The following is a 22,416-nucleotide window of genomic DNA, read 5'->3' on the forward strand; positions in this document are numbered from 1 at the left end:
CCCCGACCCCACTACGGCCGTACGCACACCCTCCCAGCCGTCACTTAAGTGAGAGCTTCGAGTTCACTTCCTTTGTCTGGATGCTCTCAGCGCCACCTCCCCACCCCCACCTTTGCAACCTTGACGTTGACTCCTGCTCCGGCTTGGGCGGCGGGTTAGTGCCCGGCGCCCGCGCCACCCGCTGCCCTCGCACAGAGCAGGCACGAGCAGGCGCCCGGGCCCCGCAGCCACGGCCGCGAGACGGATGCCCGCCGAGGGCGCAGGATACTCACCAGTGAATGGGGAAATATACAGACATGAAGTCCTAGGGGAGCCTGACCCACGCCCTTGTGATTTAAACACGGTCACTGCGTCTCGGGTAAGGATGTCACGGGCGCAGACAGGCGCGGCAGGCTGCCGAGTGTGGGCACTGGGCGTTCGCCGGTCCGCCTCCCGGAGACAGCCCCACTGCCAGCAGCGTCGGCAAAGCAGACGGAGCTCTCGGCTCTCCACCGAGCTCGCGGCCCCACAAAGAGCCCAGGAAGCCGTATTTATAGGGGCGGGGGCGGGGCTCGGCTCCGGGAGGCCCCGCCCCCCCTCGCCCACTCCTGAAATAACGTCACCAAAATCATGAATGGCTTCGGCGCTCGCAGCTCCCGCTGGCGGCGGCTCGGGGGCGCGCTCGGCTCTGCTCCCCGAGGGCAGTGGTTTGCTGCAGCTTCTAGCCCGGCCCCCACCCCACGACTCACACACTCAAACACGCGCGTGGCCACGCGCGCGCGCACACACACGCACGCAAGGGGACCGGAGTTCAATGTCAACGCTACTTCAGACCTACAATCCCGCGGGCGTTGGCGCCCCGCGCCCCTCTCCCTGCACACACCTCTGGGGCCGGGTGGGGGGGTACTTGGGGGCAGAGGACCGTGGTGTGAGGAGGGCGCCGGGGCCCGCTCCGGACGTGACCGCTCGGCGCGGGGGCGGGCGCCATCCCTCAACCAGTGACCTCTTTTGTACCCACTCGCCGTCCTCGGCCCACACCTCGGGACCCCTCTTCAGCGTACATCCCCCAAACTAGGCCTTTCCCTGGCATCCTCGCCCGTGGCACCTGGATTGCTGCGCCCGAGACGCGTCTCTTCTATCCCTGGGAAGATACGTGCAAATGAGAGCACAGCTAAAAAAGAGGCAGTGGGAAGGTGGGAGGGGACGCGGAGCTGCGGGACCGAGTGCCCGCGGGGGTCACGTTAGCTTGCAAGGGACTGGTCTGCAGCCCTGAGAGCCGTGGAGGGTGCGCGAAAGGATGTGGTGTCGTCGTAGGGTTTTTCCATTGGACACATACACACCCGAGCCGTGGCGGGGGAACGGGGGTGCTGGAGGACGCCGCACAAGCACATCCCACCAGCCTTGGCTCCCAGATCTCCTCCAAGAAGAAGAAACAAAGAGCTTCAGCCGAACCCCTCCCACACTGCCCGGGAATTGCAACGCCGGGAGTCCCTCCGTGCGGTCAGGCTGCGCAGCCCCCAGAGCAGGGATGGGAGTCTGCCCCTCTGTGGCTGGAGTGCGTTGCTTCACACCTCTGCCTCAGAGACTCCTGTAAAATGGCTTTATAACCCTGACTTAAGTGTGTACTGGGGACAGAGGAAGTCTATGTGTGTGTGGAGGGGGGAGGAGGGGTGACAGGGGGAGGACGGTATCCAAAACTAGGCAAAATGAAGTGTGCACTGAAGTCAGCTCTTTGAAAGATAGTGAATGTATTGAATCCATATATATGCGCTTAAAAGTAGAAACATCAGGTTTATCTCAGGTAAAGGAGGATAGGATTAATGGTGAGGGTTTAACAGTGGCAGGGCCATGAGGAGGCACTCATAATTTGATCAGCCCTCTCAAGCCAACCCAAATAAAAATAATCGATAAGAATTGACAAGAATAATTAAATTAAAACTAACTTTGCTATTTTTAGTCATTCATATATACAACCTGAATAAAAACAGTGAACTTCCAATGAAAATGCAGCTTCAAGATCAGCCCCCTAGGGACTTCCCCGGTGGCGCAGTGGTTAAGAATCCACCTGCCAATGCAGGGGACACTGGTTCGAGCCCTGATCCGGGAAGATCCCACATGCCGCGGAGCAGCTAAGCCTGTGTGCCACAACTGCTGAGCCTGAGTTCTAGAGCCCGTGCTCCGCAACAAGAGAAGCTACCGCAATGAGAAGCCCGCGCACCGCAACGAAGAGTAGCCCCCACTCGCCACAGCTAGAAAAAGCCTGACTGCAGCAACAAAGACCCAACGCAGCCAAAAAATAAAATAAAATAAAAAAGATCAGCCCCCTAGTTGCTCCCTCCAACCAGAGAAATTCAGGAGCTTCTCGTCACCCCCATCTCCACTCCCTCCCCACAAGATAAATCAGAAATTGATTTGTGCTTGTAAGTACCACCTCCATTCTGCTCCTCTGGAGGTACTGTCCTGATGGAGGGCGATGATGCTTCTGTGGACAGGTGCCATGGTGGGGTGGGGATTCCAGGTGTGAGGTTACTGCTGCCAGGGGACTCTGTTTGTGCCTTGGGTGTAGGGTGGGGAAGCTTCTCAAAGGGTGGGTGTGACATGTCATCTACTCCACCAAAGGAGAAGCCAGTGCTTGGAGAACTGGTTTCCAGGCTGGACTTTCTGGGGCACTTAGAGGAGAGTGCCTGAGCTAGAGCCTGGGTGAGCAGAACTGATGCCTTCTGCCATCTCTCCCCAGTAGCAACCCATGGCAAGGTCTGGCATGAAAGACTGTCTGACCACTTTTACACCAACAGCCGTGCATTATATCTTTGTGATTATTGCTTTGTGAAACTTTCAAAACTCAGAAAGCTACCCCCCCACACACACCCCTTAGTGTCAAAATGGCCTCATTTTTGAGAAGAGGATGGGAAGTAAGGCCTCCATCAGCAGATATCTGGCCTATCGGGCCTCTGGAAAAATTTCCTACACTGGAGAACATTGAGGTAATTATCTTATGCTCCTCTTGGGGAAAATTTGTATTAATGCCAATTTTAGCTAAATTTCACCTCCGTCAGTAGGATGCAGTTGAAAGTAAGCCTTGAGTTGGGACCCCAAATCTATAGTTTCTGTTTCCTCTCTGGGTCCCCATGACACATTCATTCATTTGAAAACATGGGAAGCATAGGGCTAAACTTTTATACAACTATAACAAATATAACATTTCTCAATCCGAATACTCTCTATAGCACCTGGCAGGTTTTCAAAGCATTTCCATGATCTCAACTTTCAAAAGAATGTAGAAAGATTACCATAGCACAACTTTACAAATATGCCAACAGAAGCTGAAATAAATGAAGGGGGTTTCCAAGGATCATACCGCCACTCTACTACATTGCTGTGGGGCACTGTGTTTCCTTCATCTCTCTAAAGACACAGGTTATTTTAACCTGCAGACTGACCATTTCTTCCCAATACCCCATGAGATAGGTTTCTATCTCTGCTTTCTTTGAATAAATGAAGAAACAGAAACACAAACGAATGAAGTTGCACTGAGCTGCAGAAACTTAGAGCTGAAAGAGACTTTCCAAATCACCGAGTCCAGTCTCCTCATTTTACAGGTAAGAAGACAACGAAGATTAAGTGGCATGTCCAAGGTCGCCAGGCTATTAAGTGGTATTGATGGAACCTGAACGCAGGCCTTCAAACTGCTGGTCAAATGTTCTTTCCACGACAACCCCACGCCTTGCATTGCACTTGCCAGGAAGTCAGCAACAGAAGTCAAACACACGACCCGGTCTCTTGAAACCCCCTGAGTCCACCACCACCATTTATTGAGCATTTACTATGTGCAGACCAGGGAACTAAATATGCTTCCGTAGTCCCTTCTCCTACCTTTGTCCCCAGGAACTAGAAAGTTGAACTGCAATTCTGCTTCGATAAAAATCCAAGTGTAATGAGAACTTTACAACTTGAAAAATCCAAGTTGTAATGCTTTCCAACATTACGTAAATCCAGTTTCCCAGATCCTTCTCACTCTCACCCAAAATAAGAGTTAAAAAAAAGAATAAAGGTACTGAGCTTTATATCTTAGACACCACTATGCCATGTATGCAGGACACGTCTCTAATTACTCGTTGAGTAAAAAAGTCTCCATCCACATTCATTTAGCAACATATTCCCACACTTTATGTCCCTTCTGCCTTTGCAAAAAGGCAGTATTGCTCGCAATTTGCCTAGTAGTGGTGAAGCTGGTTCTTGGGTTAGCTAGAAGGGACTTCACAAAGTAAGTTTGTTGAGATACATTCACATCTGTTAGAACACTTATGCCTCACAAACAACTTTAAGACAGAGGCACTATTGCCCCATTTTAGAGCTGAAAAAAGAGGTTCTGAGAGGTTAAGTAACGTGACTCTCAAATGGCTCAACTAAAATTTGACTCTGGGGCTTGTTGGTTCTAAAGCCTATATTTTCCCCACAATGCAACATTTATCCTCCCCTCTGTGGCTTTGTTTGTTTTAACAGCTAATCTATAAACTGAATACACAGGTGTTGATTCCAATAGCAAAGATCAGGACTACTTTGTGACCATCCAGTGGGGTAGTAGTGCTGGCAGAATAAAATTTCCTACCCTGGGAATCTAGGAATTTCTCAAACTATCAGTCAAAGGCGTGGGGTTAAAAAAAAAAAAAAAAAGTGAGTGGGAGAAAGGGAGTTTCTAGCCAATTTTTCAGTGAAATTCATTTGAGTATATAAGAAATCTGAAAGGCAAGAATGTGTGTGGGTTGATGTGAGGATGAAATGAGATAATGTTATGAAAACACTTGGTAAGTTGGAAAGCACTGAGCAGATGCACGGCTTGTTTTTAAGATGTGGAGGGGGAGGAAAGAAGGGGTTCGGCAGACATGACTGCATCTGCTTCAGTTTTTCACTTATTTCAACCACAGACTGCCCCATTTTCCCCTGGAGCCCCTTGACTGAAGTTTCCAGCTTTTGTGGGGCAGACATCAGAGGCAAGCAGTGAAGCTCTGCCTGGTGGGCACTGCTGTGGTGCCAGAGTCCTAGCAGCTCCCCTCACACCCCATGGAGTTTTCGGTGCCCCCCAGCAAGCGTTCAGCTGGGTTCTGGGCACACGATGAATGAGCGGGCCTGAGAGTGTGGGCACGCTCTCCCACCTCGGCCGTTAAGGAATTAGCAGTCCATGACACAGAGCAACCCAAACCCACCGGACAGAATCCTCTAGCCTTCCACTGACTTTGCTCTAAGTCCTCAGCAAGTTGTGTAAACTCTCTGTCTCAGACTCCTAAAGCAATAAGGCAGGCAATAGCATCTCTTTTTAGCTCTCAGGTCACTAATAAGGCTGAGAGAAGTTGCTTTAATAAATGCTCAAGAGCGAAGTGCTCTGCATCCTATCATCAGAGCCCTGCAGCCCAGTATGAAGCCCGTGGATGCTCTTGCCCTGTGCATCTCCCGAGGAGCCTCCACCGTTCTGGCCAGAACGTTCTCACCCCCAAAAGAAGCCTGGGATCTGGCAGCCCATGAACTCTTGCCTTCCCAAATATCAAAGAGATTTCAACCCTGGCTTATTCTTTATTTCTATCAAGGGGGCTTTGAACCAAAGGGATTTTTTCAGAGAAAGAAAACTCTATGGAATCTTTAGGGTCCAGGCTCTTAAAAGAAAACACTAAAACTGGAACCAGTTCAAGGCTCTCGTGTCCAATTAAGGAAATACTCACATTCCTGTCCTGGCTCTGGCCCTAGCGTGCTTTCTCTCTTTCCACATCTACACAGGAATGTACTTTAACAGCCAGAAAAGAGGTTACTATCACCAGGACACAGATCATATAGCAGAGGGCTCCTCGGGGTGGACTCCAGCAGGCTGATACCTTCCTCGAATTAGACAAAGAGCACAGACCACAGAACAATCCAAATTCCCTTCATACCACCCTACCCCCCGCCATTTCACCCACACCTCTGGACCACAGAAACTCCATGGCTCCTGTGGGGTTAGAAAAAAAGAGAAAAACACTTACAATAGTTTCTTGTGAAGAAAAGCACTTTCAGTTTTCTTTTCAAATATACAGGATGTCAGCTAGCTTCCTCCAGGGCCAGCTGTGTCCCTCTTGATTTCACACCCACTGTTCCTCCTTGGAGGAACAAGCAGTGAATTATGCACGCTGAGCAGCTCCTTCTGAAGGCCTCTGCCAACTCTGTAACCCAAGCTAACACCAGCTCACTGGAGTCCCCCATGTACTTCACACCCACATGGTGCCCAGCCTTGGGATCAGATAGCTGGGTCCATATTACACCTTCCTGACCTTTCAACAACAATTCTACCAACAGGTAGAATTAAGGAGGTGTTAAGCACCTACTACACGCCAGATGGTGGAGTTCCAAGGAATTATTTTAGGAGGTCTTTAGTTCTCTCCCATCTCCATTACCCCCAAAACCATCTCAAATAGACACACACACTATGTGATAATAGGGGGTCTGATGGGCCAACACAGCTCTAAGAAAAATCACTAAATTGTTTTAGCGATCCCCTAAATAATTATACAGCCGAATAAAAACAGCACGTGTGCTATGTAAGTACCGTTTGCATATAAAAACCCGAGCCTCTGTGATTTGATTGAAATAAAACTAAATGTGTTGTCCTCCTCTAAAAAACAAAACAAAACAAAAACAAAAAAGCCCTAGCCTCTACCCTTCCTACCAGATTTTCCATCCCTGAGTTCCCTTTATAAAGAAATCAGGGGTTGCCTCTGGTGCTTGGCATGGTGTCCATCACTGGGGAGATTGGGAGATGCCAGCCCCTCTAGGACCATCTGACAGCTGTTGTGATAGAGATGTGAGCATGGGGGGTGTCGTGATTACTCTTGTCCTGGGGAGAAGGGTGCTGACTACCAGAATATAAATTCTACAAGGGCAAGGATTGAGTCTGTTTTGTTTACTGCTGTACCTTTACCACCTGGAAGGGTGCCTGGCACATGGTAGGCACTCAAGAAATAGTTGTTGAATAAATGAATGGTATCAGGAGAAGCGAAAGGGAAAGGATGCTACTGAGCTGGCCTCAAAGGATGGGTAAAAGCCAGAGAAAGGCGATGCTAGCAACAAGAACAGCATAAGCAAAGACCCAGGGGTGAGAAAGTGCCAGGGTGTACTGGGAACCAGGAGTGAGCAAAAGAATCTAGATCCTGGGGGGGGACACTGGAGGCCCCTAGGACTCCAAGTCTGCATGTGAAATGCAACACTTATTTGTTAGGAAAGGGCCTTGTGCTCAGCCGCATGGGCTGTGCACCAAATTTCTGGCAGGAAAAATGTCTGGAACTTCTGTTAGCCAAACCAGTCCAGTTTTCCTCACCTCTACATTATTTGAGTTAACATCAGCATTTCTCCTCCAGTTGGGTGGGGCCTAAGCAGAAGTGTTAAGTAGGTCAGATTGAATTTATGTGAATCGTGTCTTCTGAGACTTCCCCTTTCCATCTCCTCTTGTTTCACACCTTTTTTCTGACCCGCCTCAGGCACCCACTGATCTCAAGAAACCCATGCTCCCTCCTACATATTGGCCTTCCAAACTCCAAAGCCATCTTTTTTCTTTTCCAAAGAAAAGTCCACTCTTCAACACCCTAATCTCAGGCAGCTGCGAAGCAAGTGAACTTGATCTGCCAAACAAATTCACACTATTGTGAGAACGACATGCTCACAATACCTCCAGGGTCTCCACCTAATAGTGCCATTTCAGGCAGGCTGAGTGGGTGAGAGGGAAGATCTCTGTGGTCCCGGAGCCTGGAGTATGGTTGATGGTCGGAGGCTGAGGGGAAACCATGCCCTGAGAGGACAGAGAAGGAAGTGAACCCCTCAGAAGGGCTGGGTGGGTGCAACCATGGGCACAATAGAAAATGACTTCCCTAGTCGGTCACAGCCTTTCTGGAGGGATCTGATGGGAATCTTTGACCCCAGCTCGAATCTGATGACAGCATTGGAGCAGATTAACGCCAGTGATCATTGGGGAGGGGTATAAAAAGTCTGGGCAGATCATTTTCTTCCTTCCTTTGTACTAAGAAGGGACGGAGTTTTAGACCAAAGGATACTTCTCCAAGTGGACCCCAGGCACCCAGCACCCCTGCCCAGGCCAGACCAAGCAGCCCACGTGTGCACCAGGAGAGGTGGCCTTGACATCACTGCTGAAGTCCTGCACCAGTGTGAGCAAAGCTGATGACAGGTCGTGATGGCGAGGAAGGCCAAATGCCCTTTCACATGCTTGATGAGGCCCTGGGGCGTCAGAGGCTTCCATGAAGGGTTTCTAAGCCTTGTGAGTGGACGGCGTGGCACATGGGCTCGGGCAGAGCTGGGGACAGTACTGCTCACCAGCTACTGAGGACAGTGGGGCAGCTGGCCCCCACGTCCTCCACCCCCGACCCTGACATCAAAGCCTGAACTGCAGGACCCTTGCCTTGCATCCCCACCTGCCTTCTGAGAGAGCACCTGGCCGTCTCCTTCCTCATCACCCTGGCATCCTCTTTTTTTTTTTGCGGTACGCGGGCCTCTCACTGTTGTGGCCTCTCCCGTTGCAGAGCACAGGCTCCGGACGCGCAGGCTCAGCGGCCACGGCTCATGGGCCCAGCCGCTCTGCGGCATGTGGGATCTTCCCGGACCGGGGCACGAACCCGCGTCCCCTGCATCGGCAGGCGGACTCTCAACCACTGCGCCACCAGGGAAGCCCTGGCATCCTCTTAAGAAAGGAAAATCAGGGCTTCCCTGGTGGCGCAATGGTTAAGAATCCACCTGCCAATGCAGGAGACACAGGTTCGAGCCCTGGTTCAGGAACATCCCACATGCTGCGGAGCAACTAAGCCCGTGCGCCACAACTACTGAGCCTGCGCTCTAGACCCGCAAGCCACAACTATTGAGCCCGCGTGCCACAGCTACTGAAGCCCGCGCACCTAGACCCTGTGCTCCATAACAAAAGAAGCCACCACAATGAGAAGCCCGCGCACCGCAACAAAGAGTAGACTCTACTCGCCACAACTAGAGAAAGCCTGCACACAGCAACCAGGACCCAATGTAGCCAAAAATAAATAAATTAAATAAATAAATTTAAAAAAGAAAAAGAAAGGAAAACCAGAAATAGGGAAGGAGACCCTCCTGAGGCTGTTTTCTAACTTCACTCTTTAATGCCCTGATGTTACTATTGAAAAAAGCTAGAGCATTCCAGTCTTTCAGGAGGCTGGGGGCGTGCGGCCCCCGCCCCTAGCCACAGGGTTTTTTTTATTTAGGGGTAGTTGGAGAACCCAACTGAAAGCCCTGACCCACTTCACTTCCTGTTCCTCACTGGAGGAGGTCTCCTCCACACATGTTCCCCAGGGTTATTCTCCTGTTATTGCCTCCACCTCCAGGACCCTAATGTTCCCCAGTTCTTACTAATTTCCTCATTTAAAAAGAAGAATATATAAAGACTAATGAATTACACACCATATATGATGTTGTCTGACATTCTTAATAAGAGAATGAACAGGTCTCTTTACTTGTCTGGCCTCAGTTTGCTCCTCTGTAAAATGGACCTTATATTCCCTGCCCTCAGCTCGTCACACATAAGGGTGCAGTCGGGGCAGACACTCGGCTTCCTTGGCAGAAAGGTACAGTGTTAAATTATTCTCTACTGGATCTGCTTGAAGATGAACAGTAAAAAGAAGGGATAGTGAAACCCACATCAATTATTTCATTTTGTTGCTTAACAGGAAAACATAGCAAAGGTAGCAACCCTTTCTTGTTTTCTGAGAGAGGCCAAGCCAGTTCTCTTAGAAGAGGATGATGCCAAATATAATGGTTGATAACCCATCTCTCCCTCTTCCCAGCACATTTCTCAGAGTATTTGCACTAGTCTTGCACTTGCCAATGCCTTGGCTAGAAGCACACGGTGTGTGAACTGCTGCATTTCCATCAAAGCCCAGGGAGGTTCCACCAGCCTTAATTGGCAGGCAGACGGTGTCCCGCCTTCACAGCCTGCCCTTCTGCACATGGGGACACGGGCAGATGAAAGCTATTTGTTCAACAAGGAACATTAAGAAATACCCTGGTATTGAATGCCAGCAAGTCACCCAGCTCTTTTTTTGTTCTTGGGACCTCCACATGTCCACACAGGCACATACACTTACATGCCAGGGGCACCTCTGCAGTTGAACAAGTGCTCTGTTTTCTGGGTCTAAGGTAGGGAAATCATGCTGACCTCAATCCAAATAGAAACAGAAACTTATCCAACTCATGTTGTTTTACCACTTTGTGTATGAGTGTTTGTCACAAGCAGCAACAAATACCTCCCAGTGACTACAGGGGAAACAGGTGTGAAGGACTGGTGTGATTCCAGTATCTCTGACATTCTCTTCCTTCCATAGAGCGATGACGGGGGGCAGTGGGGGCCATCACCGTGACAGGAGCCCGCACAGGTATAACCATCTGACGGTAAGTAAGAAGGGGCGAGCTGGAGCAAGGGAGGTCAGAAGGGGACCTGCTGTGATGGCCCAAGAGAGAGGTTGTGTCCACGGGAGGCGCAGATGACAAGGTGAGAGGCCATGCAGAGACGGAGGCTTTAGAACTCGGTAATTGTTTGGATGTGAGAGCATAAGGGAGAAGGAATTGGAAAAGTCTTGGAGTTCTTGAGCTTGGGTGACTGGAAAACTGCCACCATCCGCTGGGAAAACAAAGCCCAGAAGGGACTGATTTGGGGAGAAGAGGATCATGTCAGTTTTAGATGGGTGGGGCGTCCACGTGATGACTGCCTGTTGAGTTGCGGCTGTGGCTATAAGTGTTGTCACACCATCCACACTAGTTGTTTCTCTCACTCTGGGATCCCTGGTGGCTAAGGCTTCTGTTCTGAAGGTCAGGTCTGGCAAGTCTCTGTGCCGTGGGTGCTTTGAAGCTGTTGCAGACTAGGTTCTTCAGAGGCAGCTGTGGAGACAGGGTTTGGGGCCAACACTGATGAAAGGAAGGGGAAGAAGCAGGCTTGGGCCGAGAAGGAAGTCTAATGCAGGCTCAACAAATCTCAGCCAATCCTATGGGGAGCTATGGGGGAAATATTACCTGTAAGAGTGTCCCGCATTGGGACAAAATGCCTGGGCCTTTGTTCTCCTGCATCTGCAGTGTGGGCTGTCCTGGGGAAGGCCTGATCTTGGCAGAGGAGGCCCTCTTCAGCCGAGGCTGACCTTGAAGGAGCTGGGAGCTGGATGCAGTCTGCTGACCCCACTCCCAGCAGCTGGGCAGCAGCTGCTCCCCTGAAGCGGATCCAGGTGGCACATTTCCATTTCTATCACAGACCCCAAAGCTTGCAACTCTGCTTTCTTGCCTCTCTTCCATTTGCCGTGCATCACGGAGGACCACAGCTTGGGGAATCCTCCTGGAACGGACAGATTAGATGCCAGCCCATCTTCTCCCTTTTGCAGGCAACAGAAGTAAGGCCCAGAGAGAGGAGTTGACTTTCCTCAGTTCTGACAGTCAGTGAGCGTGAACTCAGGACCAGCACTGGTCCTCTGGCTCCTCAGCCTGTGCTTTCCCAGGAAAAGAGACTGCTCTGTGCCCAGCAAGTCATGGCGGGCAGACCGTTGCTCCCAGCTCGGGGATGGGCTACAGGTTGTGCCCCGTCTTCACCTTCATTGTCTGCAGATTTGCTGGGAGTGCTCAGGACGCACACCCCAAAATTAAGTGAGGTGGGCACAAGACCTGGAGAGCAGACTAAATTCAGATTCGCAGAGAGGCAGGCGTGAGGAGTGCTTAGAAATCAGACTGTCAGATTACCAGAGCAGTTCCTTGCCTCTGATTTTTATCCTGGGACGACGCCAGCTCCGCAGGGGTCATTCTGGAATCTTTCACAATTGCTCTCGATGGACTAGGCATTGGCACGGCCGTCAGCCTGCACTGGGCGCATTAGAGGAAACATCCCCATGAAACAACCCGTGGGACTTCCCATAGAGCTAGCGTTGAGGACACTCTTGATGACATTCCACTGTGTCTTCTGGTTCTCCCTCATGAAGCCCCATGGGGAGCCTCAGCACCAGGAATATCTGTGCTTCTCTGAAGCAGCTGCTTCATTTTTATAGCATAGGTGTAGTGAATGCTGTCCATGCTTTTCTTTTTTGCTTTGTAGGTTAGGAAGTTAGAGCTCGATTTAAGATAACTTAGTCCAAGTGCGTGGGACCTTAAAATATTTGATAAGGTATTGACCACACCAGGCTTAATCCTCTTCTTTTATTTTCCCTTCCTCCCATATTCCCTCTCCTTATTTTTTTTTTAAACTTTGCTCTCTTTCATGTGGTTTCCGTAAACTCCCTCAAATACTTTGTAGGATGATGTAATATGTAAATAACAAAATTAAATGTGACTTTTTGGAGGCCTTCAATTTGTCTTGGGACTTGCTGCTCTGAGTATTTTCTTCTGTGTAACAAGGATGGAGTTGTAATGGCTTCCAGGAGGACCTGAACCTGGCCTTCCCCACCCTGCAGTACAAATCATGGTCGCATCTTGGAATCACTATGGATGAGGTTCAAATGCTAATGGAGTCCTAGAGCAGTCCGACTTCCTAAGCGGTCACCAGAATTCCGGTCTTCCAAGGGTCTGGGGGAGAGTATCATATTTTTCCCACTTTGCCCTGTGTGTGGCCAGGACCAGCTAGTTGAATTGCCTTGCTGGTTGAGATGCAGATGTGATGCAAGTTCATACCCGGAAGTTGTCTGGGTTTTGCAAGGGCACATCACAGTTCTTGGAGGTAATTAAATATCTCCAGGTGGGTCAGTCAATTACAACTGCCTTCACGCTGGTGTTTACACAAGCTGGGACATTTTTTTTCCCTCCTGCAGTCCTAAATGGCCCTTAAGAGGCATTCTTTCCAAGCTGACACATCAAAGCATCTCCTCCTGGTATTTAGAATCTTAAACCGCATTTCCTAGGGGTGAACACATCAGTACAATAGGGATTTGAAAACCAGACGTGTCCACCTTTCTGAGTGACTATCTCTACTGTGGCCAGGGCTTACTGGGCCAAACATTCACTCCAGGATTCCTGAAGTCCTGTGCTTGGCCCTGATGATTCTGTACAAAAGGAATTATTCATTCTCGGATGTCAAGTGGGCCGATCACCACAAGCAGACAACGCCCAGCCCTACACAGGGTGTGTATTATCCTTTGTCTTTGGGTTATTTCAGATCGCGGGGAAGGGGAAGGAAGATAGCAATGAAAGCTTTTGGAAATGACACTTACAGAGCAGGAATTAACCTCTCTTAGCCTCAAGTTCCTTGTTTGCCAAGGAAGGGGCAGGGATAATAATGCCTACCTTGCAGAGCTGGTATGAAGAGTAAAAGAGCTCAGTGACAGAAGACACCTGGTACAGCACCTGTCACAGAGTCAGACGGGGCTCCTTAAATGGTAACTATTTCGACCGTGTAAAATGCTCACGGTCATCTCAACATTGAGGCTTTGCCAGCTCACAGTGTGCTCCATAGACCAGCACCATCAGTATCACCCGGCAGCTTGTTAGAAATGCAATTTCTCAGCCCTGCCCCAACCTGCTGAATCAGAAGCTGCATTTTAAGGAGATCCCCAGGTGACCATATGCACATTACAGTTTGAGAAGCATCAAATTAAGGGACGTCTGTTTTACCTTTGAATCTGGTGGATTTGATGGCATTTCTCTTGGCAGCCACAGTCAGTAAATGAGTCTGTCAGTCAAATCTAGGCAATATTTACCTAACACAGCCTGCTTGGGGCCAGGCTGGCTCTGCGGTAGCTCTGGCCAGCCCGTGGCTTGCCCTGCTCACCTGCCTGCCGCAGTCACCTGCTCAGTGGCCAAGGCTCCGGGGAGATGGAGGGCCCCTTGTTTACAGGGCAAGCACAGATAAGGTTTCTCACAGCCCCACCTGAGCTCCTGAGCCAAGGTAAACTTGCTCTCCAGAATCGCTCCCTGACTGGAAAATGTGTCAGTCTATTTATTTCTCACTCCCACTGGAAAAAAGGTGGGGTGGGGGGGAGTGGTTGGTCATGATGTCATTCTTTCCACAGAACTTCTCAAAGGCATCAAATTTCACGGTGACTTCCAGGCACTGCTTGTGTTTCGCTCCACAGTACAGAACAGAACTGGCCAGAAGCACAAGTTTCTCTTCCTTCTCCCAGCTCTCTGCCCCCTTCCTCCTTCTCTTTCTGGGGTTTTCACTCCCTGAGGGTTCTGCAGGCAGCCCTGCAAAAGGAACCTGGGAGCCACGAGGTGTGGAAAGTTTTCTTAGCATTTCTCTCACAGGTGACCTGCATCTGGGGAAACAGTTGCTGGTTGGTGGGGATGGAGGGCAGGTGCTGGCTCTAAGTGGGTAGGGAAGGAACTCTCTGGGGGCAAGGTTAGCACTTTCCAACACATCAGAGAATTAGGAACAAAGGGTGAAATGATTTTTCTAAAACCATACAAAGAGTCAGCAACAATTGGGACCATTGCATTCATCACAATTCTTGTTTACATTTCTCTGGAGAAGAGCTGAGACTTTCTGATTGGAAAGTCTGGCTCCCACAATCTGACCAGAGAGCACTGGAGGAAATCTGGACTCGTGCTAGGAGTGCGAGCCCATCATTCATTCCCTTTGTCAATACATCAAGATGTCCTGTCATTCAACATTGCTTCCATCTCAAGTCTGAGGTACTTACTAAGAAAATGAGAATTAATAGAATAAGAGAAGGGCATTATGCAGACCAATAAAGACAATGTGCCGTGAACTGAGAAATATGATTAATCCAGTCCAATTTAAAAACTTTAAAAAATGTATTTGTAATATTTCAACATGTAGATAAAATCAGAGACTAACACAGTGAACACCTATGGACACACTTCACAGCTATATCAGTCAGGACAGAGTTGGTTGTGCTGTGGTAACAAACGTCCCCAAATTTCAGTGGCCAAGAGCAATAAAGGTTCATCTCTCACTCATCCACCTGTACTCCACAGGTTATCTGGAAATATCATGTCTGCTTAGGGCCTGGGGAGGAGAGAAACTTTGTCTCTGGGCTGCCATGTTGGCCAACACTTTTGTGCACTGACACCAGAAATGTAAGTCACTTCCACTTCAGTTCATTGGCCAAAGTCTCCAGGCTACCCCTAACTTCAAAGTGAATGGAAAATGCAATCTTACCATGGGCCTGGAAAGCAGAGAGCCAGAAATATTTGGTGGACAGCATTAATGATGGCCACATCAGCTTTAGAAAATATTAGCATATTGTCTTATTTGCTTCAGGTCTTTTTACTTCAAAGAAAGTAAATATTAGAGACACAGCTGAGTTTCCCTCTGTCCTCTTCCCCACTCCATTCTCCTCTCTCATTTCCCAGAGTGAAGCACTGTTTTGAATTCAACATCCTCGTGCATGTTTTTATATTTTTTATTATATTTATTGCATTTTTATGTATCCATAAACATTATAAAGTAGTATTATGCTTTTAAACTATATATGTATATGTGTGTGTATACATAATCATAATCTTCTGCAATGTGCATTTCTCCCCTAGCATTACAATTATGAGATTTTCATCTATGCTGACACACACTGTACTGTATTCCATTGTATAACTATAATACAATTTAGTCATCCAGTCTCATGGACTTTTAGGTTGTTTCCATGTGGCAGCATACATCTTAATACATGTCTCCTTGTGCATATATACAAGACTGTATGCCTAGGAGTGGGATTTCTGGACACGACCACCTACAACTTTACTAGTAACAGCCAAATTGCTCTCCAGAATACTTGTATCAATTTACAATCCCACCAGCAGTGAATGAGGCTCCATGACATAACAGATCTTTGCCAGCACTTGGCATTGTCTAACATAAATTTTTGCTGAGCTGGTGGGTGTGTATGGTATAACATTACTGTTTTAATTGGTATTTCTTTGATTAATAGTGAAAGCAAGCATCTCTCTGTATTTTTATTGACCTCGCGGGGTTCCTCTTCTGAAAATCGATAGTTTATATTCTTTGCCCATTTCCCTCCATGTGTTGTTTATCTTTTTCTAATTAATTTTAGAGATTTCTTTACATGTTATAGTCACTGAAAATATCTTCTCCCAGGCTATGGCTTGTTTTTCACTTTGTTATAGTGGCCTTTTGTTGTGTAGAAGTTAATTTTAATGTAGTCAAAATTATCCATTTTTTCTGGTTTCTATTTGTGTGTGTGCATTTCTTAGAGAAATCCTTCTTTATCTTAAAGTCATGAAGAATTTTTCTATAGTTTCATCTTGTATCTTAAACTTTTGCTTTTTGTTTTTATTGAAGAATTCTTTAATCTACCTGGGGTTGATTTAGGGTAGAAATCTACTTTTGTATTTTCCATATGAAAACAGTTGCTCCTTAGACTCGTTTACTAAATAGATCCACACTGATTTGTGACATCTCTGCCTTATATTCTTTCCAAGTACAGGTGGGCCAGTGGCTGGGCTCTCTATTCTGCTCCATTGGTCTATCCTTTTGCCCAAATGATATTGTCTTCATTACTAAATATTTTGATGATAAGTCTTGATATCTGGTAGGGTAAGCTCTTCTACCTTGTACTTTTTCAAAATTGCTTCTCAGTTATTCTTGGCCCTTTCCTCTTCCAAATCACTTTTGGGATCAGATTGTCTAGTTCCAAACAAAACAAAACACCCTGTTGGACTTTGATTAAAATTCCATAGATGAATTTGACATCTTTATGATTTTGAATGTTCCTATTTATTCATTTCATTTTGTATGACATGTGATTATGATTTCCAAACCCTCCATAAGACTCCTCATTTCCTCCTCTGCTCCCCTCTCCAACCCTTCTCACTTTTACTCAAGCATTGCTTACTTCCTATTTCTTATTGCAGCTTCAGTATTTTTACTTGTATTTCTTTTTTTAAAAATTTATTTACTTATTTTAATTTTTGGCTGCGTTGGGTCTTCGTTGCTGCACACGGGCTTTCTCTAGTTGCAGTGAGTGGGGGCTACTCTTGGTTGCGGTGCATGGGCTTCTCATTGCGGTGGCTTCTCTTGTGGAGTACGGGCTCTAGGCACACAGGCTCAGCAGTTGTGGCTCTCAGGCTCTAGAGCACAGGCTCAGTAGTTGTGGCACACAGGTTTAGTTGCTCCGCGGCATGTGGGACATTCCCGGACCAGGGCTCAAACCTGTGTCCCCTGCATTGGCAGGCGATTCTTAACCACTGCGCCACCACGGAAGCCCTTTACTTCTATTTCTTATCTGCTTCAAAGATCTCCTAATTCTTCCAACTTTTCCCAGTGTGCAAAAGGTAAAACCTAGACACATATCATAACGACAAAGGGTAAAGAAAAGGGTTCCAATAGTCTCCTATGAGCAGATGTGACAGCATAATTACATATAGGGGGGTGCACAATAATCTTTTCTGATCTTCAGGAGGTAGTATGGGAAAGAGGCCATTCTGCTGAGTTTGAATCCCAGCTCTATCATTTACCAACTCCAATTTTGGGCAAATTACTTAACCTTACTCTGCCTCAGTTTTCCCTTCTGTAATGTACGGATGAAAATATTAATTATCTCACAGCATTAGTATGAGAAATAAATAAGTTAATGTATGTAAAGTGCCTGGTATATTGTGTGTTATCTATTATTGTCATTACTAAGATAGGATTACCATGGCATACCAGGAATGTGGCTAGTTTGAATGTTCAAACTAGATAATGTCAGAGTAACTCAGTAATCTTAACACCAGACAGAGAACTTACTGGTTAGTGTTGTATCCTCTCATTAGGTAGAAGGGCACCAGCCACATTATTGCAGGTTTAATCATTAGTGGTCCTCAGTGGTGCTAGTTTAGTGTTAACCATGTTGCAAATTTCACAGAATCTTTGAGTTCAGGGTTGGATGGTGCCCAAGAAAATCAAATCTAATTTCTTACCTCATGCTTGAAACCTCTTAAAATAAAGCTATAGAAGAGGAAGACTTTTATGAAAGAAGATCAGAAAAGCAAGAATATTGAAAGGGTATCAGATCTACTTAAAAAATAAAACTGAGGAGATGGTAGAAAATAGTATGAATCAATAAAGTTTCAAAGATTGCTGGGAGTGGCCATTAAGAGAAGCTGAGGGCTTCCCTGGTGGCGCAGCGGTTGAGAGTCTGCCTGCCGATGCAGGGGACACGGGTTTGTGCCCTGGTCCGGGAAGATCCCACATGCCGCGGAGCGGCTGGGCCCGTGAACCACGGCCGCTGAGCCTGCACGTCCGGAGCCTGTGCTCCACAACGGGAGAGGCCACAACAGTGAGAGGCCGGGCGTACCGCAAAAAAAAAAAAGAGAGAAGCTGAAAGTAAGGGGGGTGGTTCTAAAGAGCTGAAAGCCTGGGTCCAAAAGAGAGAATTTCATTCAGAAAAATGTCTGTGCCTTGGACACCAAGGGCATATTCTCAAGAGTCCACATTACTGCCTAAATGGGTTATTTGAAGGGTCTTGGAACAACCCCTCCCCTCTTCCTGCCACCAGGCTGCCAAGAGACCTGGTACTTCTACTTTTGTGTTAAGACCTTGGGTGCCCTACTGAAAGAATATATATATATATAATTTATGAGGAGTAAGCCCATATCATCCAAGGAACACTTAGATTGAATTCCTCAGCTTAGGCCTAGCTAAGAGCAGGACATAAGTTATATACATAGCAAAAGAAGTTCTGCTGGGCAGAGGGGAAGGGAAATGCTCTGGGTGTTGGGACCCTCTTACAAGCAGGGAAGGTCAGAATGGAGCCTCAATGAAACCAGAGCAGGGAGTGGTGGGGGGATGGAGTGAGGTAATACAGTATAGGGTTGTGAGTGAGGGTGTGGGAGGGGAGGGTGAAGGGTGGATGGAATCACCCACCTGGAGTTGGCTCTAGCTCCCAGAGGTTTCTTTCAAATGATCTGAAGAGCCACAGACCTGTGGGGAGTCTTGACCCCCTCCAAGGAAGCAGGGTTAGATCGAGGCCCACATGTCCCCATGTGGGATCTCCCTTCTGAACGCAGACTCCAGGGTCAGAGAGTTTTACATGCACTGTGGTTTGTCCCTGATGAGAGCAGCACCCTGTTTACAAGCACTTAAATATTTTTTTGCTGCCCCTTACACCCCTGGAAGCTGGAAAGGACAGTAACATTCTCCCCAAGATATGGAAGAGAACACTGAGGGTCAAAGAGGAGGGCAACTTGCCATTGGTTCCACAGCTGGACAGGAAGGAGTCAGACAGGCCTCACATCGGGAGCCCCACAGCTGCCAGAAGGGAGCTTTGAGCCAAATGGAGAGCTGGTCAAAGCTATGGCAGGCACTCACCCCAGGTCATTATCTTAGAACATGACCGGGCTGGGCTGGCTGCCCTAGGTGTTTCCTCCCACAGGGAGGGGTCTGCTAAGGAGCTGCCACCCTGTAGAGGTCATACACCTGGGTGTGGGCACACAGTACTGTCATGAGGCTTGGTTGCTGCCCCGGCTGCAACAGCACCTCCTGCTCTAGCCCTGTGGTCACCGCCACTCCTCCATTCTCTTCATTCATTCATTCAACACACAGTGAGCACTGACACACTAAGAATACAGAGGCAAAATAGGCCCCTATCACGGCCTTTTAGCGTGGGGGAAGGAGGCAGTGGCTAAGCAGACGAGGGCAACGAAATCTTGACTCTCTTTTCAAGAGCGGGAGGATAGTGAAGTGGTTAGTATCACAGACTTTGGAGCCAGAATGGGAAAATGAATTAAGGCAGGAGGATATATTTGAAGGTATCGTAATTGAGAATGTTGTAGAAATAAAGAAAATATAAAACTTCTGTTGAAAGGATTCAGTGTTAAACAAGATAGATAAAAAAAGAACTCACACCTAGAAATATTGTAGTAAAAGTTAAGAACATTAACAACAAGGAAAATTCTCAAAATATTTATAAAGAAAAAGTAGATCAATGAAAAAGGAAAAAGAATCAGAATTATATGAAACCTCAATAACAAAAATGCATACAAGAAAGCAATGAAGTAATATTTTTAGTGTTGGTGGAAAAGGACTTCAAACCTAGAATTTTATATCCAGCCAAAACATCATTTAAATGCAAGTAAAATAAAAGTAGTATCAAGTATATAAGGCTTCAGAGGGCTTACTCCAAACCCCTTTTGAAACATTCTTAGAGCCAATTTTTCAATGCAGGAAATTAGAAAAAAGCTCCAGAATAAACCTAGAAGGAGGAAGAGGAGAAGGATGAGGGAGGAGGAGGAGGAGGAGGAGAAGGAAGAGGAGCAGAAGGAGGGGAGGAAAGGAAAACATAACATAATGTCAGAAATCAGAGAGACAGAGTGCAGAAACAACAAGACATTAAGCTGGTTTCTTGAAAAGGTTGTAAAATATACAAATAGTATATGACAAAGTTAGAAGAAGAAAAAAGATATGTAAACATGCAATTAATATTGAAAGAAGCACCAGCACAAAAAGTTTTAGACTAACAATATTATGAAAAATTGAAATTTGGAGACATTAAAATTGATACAATTCTGGAAAAATATGAAATTCCAAAGTTGCAACAGTAATAAACAGCAAACTGAATTGTCAAGTATTCAATAAAGAATTACAGTGTAATCAAAGACCTCCCCTCTTCCTGAAAAGCCCTAGGCTCAGATGGTTTTACAGATAAGTTCCACCTAATCATAAGGATGAGATAATACCCTGACATATACAAACTGTTCCAGAAAATAGAAATCAGTTTCGCCTTTGTTATAAGACTGGTCTAACCTTCATTACAAAGTCAGATAAGGATGGTAAAAAAAAAGAAACAAAAAACTATAAGGCTATTTCATGTTTGAATATTGATATGAAATTCTACATAAAATATTACCTAACTGTATCCAACAGTGTATTTAAAAAGTTATGACCAAGTAAGGTTTATTTTTAGAATACACGGAAGTTTAATGTGAGAAAAAACTATTAATGTAATTTTTACCATTAATGAACAGAAGAAGAAAAATTTCATGATTATCTCAAGAAATGTTTTAAAAAACATTTGAACTTTTATTGTGAAAACCATTTGTACCAAATAAACACTTTTGAATTTTTTTAAAAAGTCTCCAAAAAAACTAGAATAAATGTTTATTTTCTCAACTTGATGAAGGCTATATATTAAGTGTCTACAACATATATATTACATGGAGAAAGTTTAGATTCATCCCCACAATCAAGGGTGCCTGTTATCACTGCTATGGCTCAGCATAGTACTAGAGACTTAGCTAAAGCAATAAAAATCAGAAAAATAAATAACAGCTATAGGAAGGAAAGAGAGAGAACTCTGACCGACCACACTGACAACTCAACATAATAAAAAAATTATTAGCACTAATAAGAAAGCTCAGCATTTGCTCAATGAAGATATCACAAATATCTTTCTTCTATTGATATATCACCTATAGAAAGTATATTAAAATAGAAAATATATGAAAAACATACAGTTTTTTTCAAAATAGCAAAAACAAAACAAGCCATGATGTATTTGAGTATCATTCTTACAAAAGACGCATAATACCTTTAAAGAGAAAAAAATTAAACAAAAAAATCAAACCTACAGAATGGGAGAAAATATTTGCAAATCATATATCTGATAAGGGGTTAAAATCCAAAAAATATAAAGAGCTCATATAACTCAATAGCAAACAAACAAATGTTCTGATTTTTTTTTAAAGAGACATCTTTCTAGAGAAGACATACAAATGGCCAACAGGTAAAAAGGCACTCAGCATCACTAATCATCAGGGAAATTCAAATCGAAAGCACAATGATATATTACCTCACACCTGTTAGAATGACTGTCCTCCAAAAGGCAAGAGATAACAAATGCTGGCAAGGATGTAAAGAAAAGGGAACCCTTCTGCACTGTGGGTGGGAATGTTAACTGGTGCAGCCACTATGGAAAACAGTATGGAAGTTCCTCAAAAAAATTAAAAATAGAACTACCATATGGTCCAGCAACCCCACTTCTAGATATATACCCAAAGGAAATGGAAACAGGATTTCTAAAAGAAATCTGGACTCCCATGTTCTTTGCAGCATTTTATTCAGGATAGCCAAGATTGAAAACAACCTAAGTGTCTGCCAGTGGATGAATGGGTAAAGAAGATGTGAGATACAGATATAGATATAGACATAATCTCACATCTTCTCTATCCATTCATATGTTTTATATATATATGAATGTTATTCAGCCATGAGAAAGAGGGACATCCTGCCATTTGTGACAACGTGGATGGACCTTGAGGGCATTATGCTAAGTGAAGCAAGTCAGACAGAGAAAGACAAATACTGTATGATATGACTTATACGTGAAATCTAAAAAGCTGAACTCATGGAAATAGACTATAATGGTGATTGCCAGGGGCCGGAGGTGGGGGAAATGGGGAAATATTTGTCAAAGGGTACAGAATTCCAGTTATAAGATGAAATAGTTCTGGGAATCTAATATACAGTAT

The 22,416-nt window shown here is 46.1% G+C and overlaps 1 protein-coding gene across 2 annotated transcripts in view; it reads right to left on the reverse strand.

Annotated features, from left to right (window-relative positions):
- Positions 1-22,416, reverse strand: part of LBH (LBH regulator of WNT signaling pathway) — an 86,697-nt gene that overhangs the window by 24,481 nt on the left and 39,800 nt on the right. The window contains exon 1 of one of the 2 annotated variants that reach the window (XM_067703348.1): positions 273-518. The exons of the other annotated variant lie outside the window; for it this stretch is intronic. Coding sequence (XP_067559449.1) covers positions 273-298 — 26 coding nt within the window. The 5' untranslated portion in view covers positions 299-518. Of the gene's footprint in view, positions 1-272; positions 519-22,416 lie in introns of those variants that run through there. 2 annotated transcript variants of the gene reach the window in all.

Source organism: Pseudorca crassidens, chromosome 14 (genome assembly GCF_039906515.1).
Source record: "Pseudorca crassidens isolate mPseCra1 chromosome 14, mPseCra1.hap1, whole genome shotgun sequence".
In the NCBI taxonomy this organism is placed as follows: domain Eukaryota; kingdom Metazoa; phylum Chordata; class Mammalia; order Artiodactyla; family Delphinidae; genus Pseudorca; species Pseudorca crassidens.